The sequence below is a fragment of the Sinocyclocheilus rhinocerous genome, unplaced genomic scaffold (genome assembly GCF_001515625.1).
Source record: "Sinocyclocheilus rhinocerous isolate Xijiao unplaced genomic scaffold, SAMN03320098_v1.1 scaffold62, whole genome shotgun sequence".
Lineage (NCBI taxonomy): Eukaryota > Metazoa > Chordata > Actinopteri > Cypriniformes > Cyprinidae > Sinocyclocheilus > Sinocyclocheilus rhinocerous.
In genome coordinates, this window is record NW_015656585.1 from 2,735,652 (window position 1) to 2,745,124 (window position 9,473).

The 9,473-nt window shown below is 35.8% G+C and overlaps 1 protein-coding gene across 1 annotated transcript in view; it reads left to right on the forward strand.

The window, feature by feature from the left end:
- Positions 1-3,076, forward strand: part of LOC107720216 (arrestin domain-containing protein 3-like) — a 4,089-nt gene extending 1,013 nt beyond the window's left edge. Inside the window, exons 4-7 of the mRNA XM_016527851.1 lie at positions 1,360-1,507; positions 1,957-2,053; positions 2,599-2,855; positions 2,957-3,076. Coding sequence (XP_016383337.1) covers positions 1,360-1,507; positions 1,957-2,053; positions 2,599-2,855; positions 2,957-3,076 — 622 coding nt within the window. The remainder of the gene's footprint in view (positions 1-1,359; positions 1,508-1,956; positions 2,054-2,598; positions 2,856-2,956) is intronic.
- Positions 3,077-9,473: the final 6,397 nt, after the last annotated feature.

A 9,473-nucleotide genomic window follows, 5' to 3' on the forward strand; every position in this document is an offset into this window, starting at 1 on the left:
CGGCATTAATTCTATGACATTACAGAATGTGTTAAACAGTTCTCATAAAGGTTATAAAGCTCTTATACATTTTTTGAAAATAACAAATTTATATAATAAAATATAGATGGAAGGTTTTTTTTATTTTTTATTAGCATTTCCCTTGATATCATCGCCTCACACTCCATCCCAGTAGGTGGCGGAATATGCACCAAAAGCTGGTTTGCCAACCGCCATTAAACATCATGAGAAGAAGAAGAAGAAGAAGGCAATCCTGCTTTGGCCAGGCAAACGAGCGGAGCCTCCCAGCTACGCTGGATTTGAATGTCTAGTCTAGTGTACAGACATAAAAACTAAAATGTCAAAATCCATCAAAGAGTTCAGTCTTCACTACGACCCGATTAATGAAAGCAATACCTTTACTAGTGGGGATATTGTAGAGGGGCGAGTTGTTTTGGAGGTAACCAAAGAAATAAAGGTGGACAGCTTTTTTGTGAAGCTGACGGGGGACGCACATGTAAGCTGGACTGAAGGATCAGGTGACGACGAAACAACCTATAGCGACCATGAGAGATACTTCAAACTAAAGCAATACTTCATTCAAGAGAGCTCAAAGAAAGGTGAGGTTGCACATAAGAAAACGTCAAATATATAAGAATATCAAATTTGTATTCCAAATTGTGTAACGTAAGTTACTTTTATTTCTTGCTGTAACGTCTACAGGAGAAAGTGAAAAGAATACAACTCTTGTAGATGGAGAGACTTGTAAGTAAATGGGTTTCATAGCCTATACCTTGCACTAAGTAAATAGCATAAAATTAAATAAATTGCGTAAAACTTTTTTTTTCATAATTCACATGAAACCAGAAATGATTGTTTGATGATAGTAAACTAAATATGCTTGTTGAAAAACTATTGTAACCCATATTACATAACCCCATATTAACCTTATTGTTCATCAGATGGACCAGTGATTAGGCCAGGAAGTCATGTTTTTCCATTCACATTTCAGCTGCCTCAACAGTGAGTGATACTACTGATGTGCTTTTCAAAATACATCTTCAATTGTTGTTGTTCCTTATTGTGTAAATATGTGCACAGTGAAAAAAATATTCAGCAGGTGTAATTCACAGCCTGTGAACACAATTTACAGAACAAATAAGTGAATCAGCAAGAGCATAAGAGTGTGCCGCATTTTACTTCCTTCCAGTTCAGTTACAATATTAGCACAAATTATCATCCTTGAAAAAAAACATCATATTAATATATACATACATTTTGCTAATGCATAATGCACATTTATGCATACGATATACTGTTTATATGACATATTGTAATGTTTGTCAGAAACTAAAGAGTTTTATTTTTCCATAATTTCAGAAATATGCCTCCATCTTTTAAAGGATTTCATGGCTGGGTTAAGTATGTCTTGACAGTAAAGCTGAGCAGGCCTTGGAAGTCAACATCTTCTGCACATACGGAATTAACCTTTGTGCTGAGAAATGATGGGAGCAATGATCATTTACTGGTATGAATTATAATGCCATATTTCACTATTTAGCACTCATCTATCAATTCACATAAATAGAGAGATGATGTAACCACTTATTAAAGCATTAAGCCCCAAGAAGCCATGCATTTACAGTGCATTTAGAACAGCTAATGGGTGTTGTTAATGTTTTTTTTTTTTCATAATCTAAACCAGCAGCAATTAAATATTATTCATCCCCCAAGCAATGTAATTCTGATAGCAGAATGTTTGCCAAGCAACACATAAGACGCTGTGGCACAGTAATACTGATGTAACGGGTATGTGTTCCTAGAGTAATTTACAATGTCAATCAAATAATGGAACTATCCGTTTTATAAACCATCATCAGAACTCAAGTAATGTGATTTTAAACCAATGTTTGTGATTTATGAAATATAGTGTGAATTTTAGTTAACTCAATTTAGAATGTTGTTTTTTTCATACAGCAACCACAATCTGGCACACAAGACAAGAGGATGAAACTTTTTGGCTCAGGGAAAATGTCAATGAATGTAACAGCTGAAAAAACTGGCTATATGCAAGGTGATCATGTCACATGTTTAGCTCTCAAGCGTCTCTTGCAAAGCTGACTAAACTGAAGACACTAGCCTGCAGTGTCAACTGTCGGGTTTCCATCAGCATATTTGTATGCACATTGTAAGATAATGTATAAAAATTCAGAATGTTACCAAGGAACATGTGAATCAAATTCACATACAATTCAAAATTCACATAAAAAAACATACATCAATACATGGTCAATACATTTGCGGAGTAGACTGATTAATCCGCATTAAAAAAGTCCTAGTACTAAATTTGCTTAGAGAAGAAAATAACAGCAGAGCTTCGTATAGCATCTCAAAATCTCAAGTCAAAGACTTAACATCAAAATTATTCGACTTCAATTCCTCCAGATGTAACTACATGTGTTCTCCTAAACACACTGGATGGAAATGCTGCTTTATCTGTAAATAGTTTTTACACAAATTAAATTAGCAACTTGGATGGACATCCAGCTATAGTCAGTTTGTTACTTTGATTTTGTAGTTATTGATGTATGTTGTCTCTAATTCTTATCATTTTTGCAGGTGAAACAATCAGAGTATTTGTCGACATTGACAACTCTTCATCTCGTGACGTCAAGCTAAAGTACAGCCTCAAGCAGCAACAGACATTCATCGCTGGCAAGAGCACTAATAGAGGATTCAAGTATATAGTCAAAGAGACTAGAGATCGCATCCCTTCTGGAGAAAAGTCAAAATTCATAGTGGACATGACCCTTCCACATGACCTGACTGTCACCATTGAAAACTGCAGAATTCTAAAAGTGCAGTATGAACTCAAGGTGCTGTTTTGTCTTCTGTAGTATTGCCATATTTAAAGCAATAGTTCAGCTTAACAAGACTTTCTATCATAGAGTAAAGCAAAAACATGATTATCTTTCAGGTGTATCTGGATGTGTCTTTTGCATCAGTAAGTCCACTTCACCTGCTAAAACTCTTCGACAGCAATGTTGTAGATGTATGCAGAGCTACTGCAAAACGGAAGTTCAAAATAACATTCTAAAGATGACTCTTTGCTTGTTTCTCTGGAGCATAAGGTCTACAAGCAGCAGTTCTTGATAGTAAAAAAGCCCTTTATCTCTAACCACTCCTACACATATTTTGCTGATAGTACTGCAGTTGTATTGATACTGTACTGCATTTGCACTTTTGACCTCCATCCATGATGAAATGATCTATAGACTGCATCTATTACTGTAAAAATGTTACATGCTTGTACAAGTTTCTTTACTGAAGTTATAATTATTTTATAACATGTTGGATACTCGAGAATCAAATGTGACTAAAAGTAACAACAGACTGAAATTATGCTAAAATAAATGTGGTGACATGGAAGAATTAAAACATCTCAGTCTTGCTCTCAAGCTTGATTATTTTACAAAACATTGGTTTTTATTAAAGCTACAAAAGTTATTTATTGAAGGACAGTGAGATAATTGGAAGTCTTTGTGCTATTATCTCAAGTTCTTTTGTTTGATTAACATTAATGACACAGACAACAGCAATTATATTTGGCAGCTGCAATTTTAGGTCCTAATCCAGCATATTAACGCACATGCGATTTCTTTCCCAAATCTCAAAAACTGCAAGTCTTGTGGGGGTTTCCAGGGGCCCATTCTTAGTACTTTGCTTAATACATCTGAGATGATTTGAAAGATGCCAGATCTTCTAATCGTGATAACTGATCTCTGGCTAATTTGGTTCTTCAAACGAATTTGCAGATTTGATTAAAGGGGTCATATGATGTTGCTAAAAAGAACATTATTTTGTGTATTTGGTGTAATGAAATGTTTATGCGGTTTAAGGTTAAAAAAAAACATTATTTTCCACATACTGTACATTGTTGTTTCTCCTCTATGCCCCGCCTTTCTGAAACGCGTCAATTTTTACAAAGCTCATCGGAATGAAAAGCAAGGTGTGCTCTGATTGGCCAACTATCCAGTGCGTTGTGATTGGCCGAATACCTCAAGCGTGTGACAGAAATGTTACACCCCTTACCATACTGTGGATGCCGTGTCCCGGCCGAAGCGATGAGACAAAAACATTAAAACCCATTATAAACGAGGCATTTGTTGCATCCAGTGGGGACATAATTACTGATTATAATGACTTATACTGTCTTTTTACGCGTTGCATCGCACCGCGTAAACATAAAACCATGTCTGCATTTGTGATCGTAAAAATGACAAACAACAAGCGCTACTCTACACTCTGTTTGAATCATCAGTGGCAAATTCTTTAAATATAAAAACGTACTACGAATTTGCGGATTTGATTAAAATATCTGGATTAAGTTGTCTAAGATTACTGCGCGTTCTCCGAAAAGGGCAGATGTATCGATACTCGAAACCTCGATCAGCAATGCAGTGATTGGCTGGCGGCAAGACAGCAACGTAATGACATCATATAATGAAAAAAGACACCTGATAAAAAACTTGACAAATTTCTGGACTTTTATAACAAAACTACATAAATGTTATAACAGATAAATGAAATGTGTAGGCTACTGTTTTGATTTTATTTACTTTTTTTTTTTTTTACATGATTCCCAGTTATTTATATTCACGATTTCTAGTATTTGTACAGGCTTTACATTTTTATTTCAATGTTGTAATTAGCCATTCATTTAATTTTATCTTTGAGACAGATTTGTTACGTGACAGCATTAATTAAAGTTTCTTAAGGGTCAAGATCAAGTTATCAGCATCTCCTGCGATCCATCAAGCCACTCCCATGATATCTGTCACCCCTCAAATTAATGCACGGCTCAGGTTAACTTTATTGCATGTGTGTAAGACTCCAATACAATTATAAAGTAATTATTTTATAATGAATAAATATTTCAGTGAGTAAAACTGGCTGTGTCTACATTATTCTATTATTTTAAATTGCTGTCCCTGGATCAGTAGGGTACTCTTCTAATAAAGTAGCAGTGGCTGGTATCAATTCTGCTTAAAAAGATGCGATCTAATCCTGTTTACATGAAAAAACCCGAGTAGCTTTGAGCTTTGAAGAACCAACCAATCCAAGATCATGCCAAATCGTCAACAATCAAATCCAGCTAACTTGAGTTAGCGATGTACGAAGAACGGACCCCTGGTATGTTTGTGGTTAGTTAAACCACCAGAAACGGTGTTATGCTCTGATAAGTGTTCTGCTGGGAAACCCTGGGTCTTGGCATTCATGTGGATGCTACTTTAACATGTGCCACCTACCTACAGATTGCTGCAGACCATGTACTTTCTTTCAGTGATATAATGCACCCTACCAAACTGCAAAAATTGTTCAGGAATGGTTTGAAGAAAATGACAAAGTGTTTAAGGTGTTGTCTTGGCCTCCAAATTCCACAGATCTCAATCCAACTGAGCATCTATGGGATGTGCTGGACCAACAAATCTAATCCATCGAGGCCCCTCCTTGGAACTTACAAGACTTAAAAGATCTGCTTCTAATGTCTTGGTGCCAGATGCCACAGGACACATTCAGAGATCTTGTGGAATCCGTGCATCAAAGTATCAGAGCTGTTTTGACAGCACGAGGGGAACCTACAGTTTTAATGTTGTGGCTGATCAATGTAAGCTACAGCAGATAAACCTGCAAGTGATCTGAAACGATCTGAATCCTCTAATAAAATTATCTTCAGTATTCTCTCTGCTTCGCCTCCTCTTGCCATCTTTTACAAAGGATGGTGCTGAAGCTGCATATAATATTTTCTCAAGTGGGGACTCTGTCCCCGGAGTCAGGAGTTCTTATTGACATCCTAAGAAGATTTGGCATGAAACAGAAATTGTGGCTGACTTGTCTCTCCTATGTGACATATTTCTGAACGAAAAAGCTTTTTACACAAGGAAAAAAAAATAGTAGAATGTAAATTATTTTTTGTCCATTAGGAATTTATTGGAATGTGGAAAGTGGCCACTGCAAACTAAATAAACGATAATTTCAAGTGAGTACCAGTTTGCTGGAGGGGAGTGATTGAAACTCATCTGGTCTTTGGACAACTTTATTGCCCAACCTTCACTCCAGTGCACACGTCATCAGAAAAGATATGAGCGGTGGGAATGTTAATATTTTTTTGATTAAAGATTATGAGGACAAAATAAATAATAAGAAAATAAAATAATGTGCATGGATAAATAATTTGTAATAAACACTTTTTCATTCTTATTTCATGGTAACTTTAAAATACATTCTAAATTATTTGCAGAAGTTGGTTGAAAGAGACAAGAAATACTGGGTCCACATATCTACACTCAAAATTATAGAAGTCAGGAATCAGGAATATCTAAATCATGGAGACATCCTTATTGACTATGAAAAACTTAAGAATACAGATAATAATTGGTGATGCTCAGTTGTCCATACTGTACTTAATGCTGCACTTCAAGCTGACCAGTGGACCTGTAAACATTATTGTGTTTATGCATGATTTTACTTTTTTTGTATAAATGTTTTGCTCATCTCATGCTACAGCCTTATGAAAGATAAGATTCATCTTCTGTTGTGGTACGCAAGCAGGTCCCCCGGCCAATCATTTACATTTACATTTAGTCATTTAGCAGACGCTTTTATCCAAAGCGACTTACAAATGAGGGCAATAAAAGCAGTCAAAACTAACAAAAGAGCAACAATATATAAGTGCAAATGACAAGTCTCGGTTAGCCTAACGCAGTACACGTAGCAAGGTGTATATAAATATATATATACTGAGCCCTGAGGCACCCCAGTAGCTAGATGTTGCGACTTGGACACCTCACCTCTCCAAGATACCTTGAAGGGCCTATCTGAGAGGTAAGACTCAAACCACTGGCGTGCGGTTCCTGAGATGCCATTTTCCAACAATCAGGACTCCATCTATCACTGTGAACTCTGAACTGAAAGATCAGTGCTGACCAGGCAGGTGTATGAAATGCCACTCTCTCAAGAATATTTTTTTATATATTTTTTTTTTTCCGAAGGCATGAAACTTTGTCACTCCTGCTTCACTCATGAGAACAGGAAGAACCATCATGTAGTTGCCTCTGAATATTTAGTCTAGTGTACATAGATACAAAAAAATGTCAGGATCCATCAAGTTCAGTCTTTTTATGACCCAATTAATAAAAGCAATACTTTTACTAGTGGGGATATTGTGGAGGGGAGAGTTGTTTTAGAAGTAACCAAAGAAATAAAGGTGGCCGTTTTTTTTTTTTTTTGAAGCCGACGGGGGATGCAAATGTGAACTGGACTGAAAAAAAAAGTGATGATGATAGAGCCTACAATGACCGTGAGCGATACTTCAAAATAAAGCAATACTTCATATTAAAGAAAGCTTGAAAAAAGGTTACATTGCACAAAAATGCATACATTTCTATAAAATATTTAAAAAATATGTTTTTTAATTATTATATAAATAAAATAATGTATGCATTCATAAACTGGACTTATGCAAAATAAATGCTAATAGTAACTTACAAGTCAAAGTTGGGACAGATCATGCTTGAAAGAGAGACGTTTTCAGTAAAGAATAAAGAAATAATAAATAAGAATGGATATAATATATTGTTTGCTGTGATGTCTACAAGACAAGAACAAAGGAAGTAAGGGTTTTCATATACCTTTCAGACATATAAGTCATTTGAATCCTAAAAAGATTGTTTGCTAACAGTAGACCAGCGAAGCTTCATTACAACTCTCTTGTAACTCATGCTGTACTAATGCCTCAGATGGATCAGTGATTAGGCCAGGAAGGCATATTTTTCTATTCAGATTTCAGCTGCCTCAACAGTCAGTGATACTATTGAAGAATTCCTCTCTTTCAACATACATCTTCAATGACATTTGTTCTTTATGAATATGTGCAAACAGTGAAATAAAAACAATGTGTGCTTAACACCCCATAAACTCAATGTACAGAACACATTTCTTATCAGTATGTTATAATATTGAAAGCAAAACTTATCATCATCCATCATCATCATTCTCTGAAAAAAAGTAGATGCTAGTCATTTATATTGCTTATTATTCTAGATTTATAAACATAAATTCATTAATTAACAGTAGTAACTGATATTCTGAATGAATTAAAAACCTATTATTATGCAAGTGACAATGATTTTATTTATTTGCTCATGCGTATTGCATACATGACCACAAAATGAATTATAGTTAGAATCCATACATGATCATCATCCTCCTGAAGTTAAAGTAGGCCTAGAAGATATGCGTTTTGTGTTAACTAATTTGAGAACATTATTTTGAAAACATTCTTTTATTACCTTCAATGTAAACACTTATTATAATGTTGCTGATAGCAGATTTACAGAAGTGAACTTATAATTGGAGTATTTCACTATTATTATGTTAACCGTTATTATGACTTATTAACTGTAATTTTATTATTGTTATTAATAAATAATGAAATCGCGTTTGGTCTCGTACTGTATCGCGTACCTTGTCGGTGTCGTGCGCTTTGCTTGGCCATTTGTTGTGATTAACAGGAAAGTGTGTTCAATCGCCAGCAAAACAGTGTAAAGAAATACTCTTTGTGAGAAGCAGTCAATCAGCAGAAGTTAAAAGCAGCTTGTAAGTGTATTTATTTCTTGTCTCAGTGTTTAGCACAGTTGTCATTGCTAGGAAACGCTTGTTTTGTTTACTGTGGAGACGTGCTGAAATCGCGTTTGGTCTCGTACTGTATCACGTACCTTGTCAGTGTCGTGCGCTTTGCTTGGCCATTTGGTGTGATAAACAGGAAAGTGTGTCCAGCTGAACTCAATTTGAGTTTTGTTAAACTAATTAAAAAGAAGCTTAGTTTACCGCGGAAGCGGTCGCGGCTGCGGTCGTGGTAAGACCGAAGAGTGTAAAGACCATCGACTCAACCGTGCGACTCCACCGAGCAGGAACACCGGCAAAGGATAAGTATCACTTTTTATGGTTTTTAGCTTTATTTTTTTGTTTTCATTTAAATGTTTAGTTTCGAAATGTTGTTGTATGCATTTGTCATTTTTATTTAATTTCCTTGTGCTCTGTGATTCCCTGTTGGGTTATTAAAGACTCCCGTTTTGTGAAATCTCCACGTCTCCTCGTTTCCTCGTTCCCATGCTCCAGCGTATCGTGACAATTATAGTATGTTTTACAAGAAATACTATTTTTCTACTTCAAATGTATGTTTAATTCAATGTTTTACTTTGTATTTGTGAAATTTACTAGCAATTTCTAAGTGAACATTGTTTCTACAATTATTTTTATTTTTTTCCTGCTGATTTTATTTTGAATTATAACTACAGCACCGCGGCTGAGGGTGAGCTGTGTATGGCACGGCGACTGTGCCACACCGAAAAAGAGAGGGCTCCTGTTCCTAAGTTCTGGCCTAAAAGCCCGGAGGCTCAAAAATGCCCGCCCTCCCACCCGCTCCTGCCTCC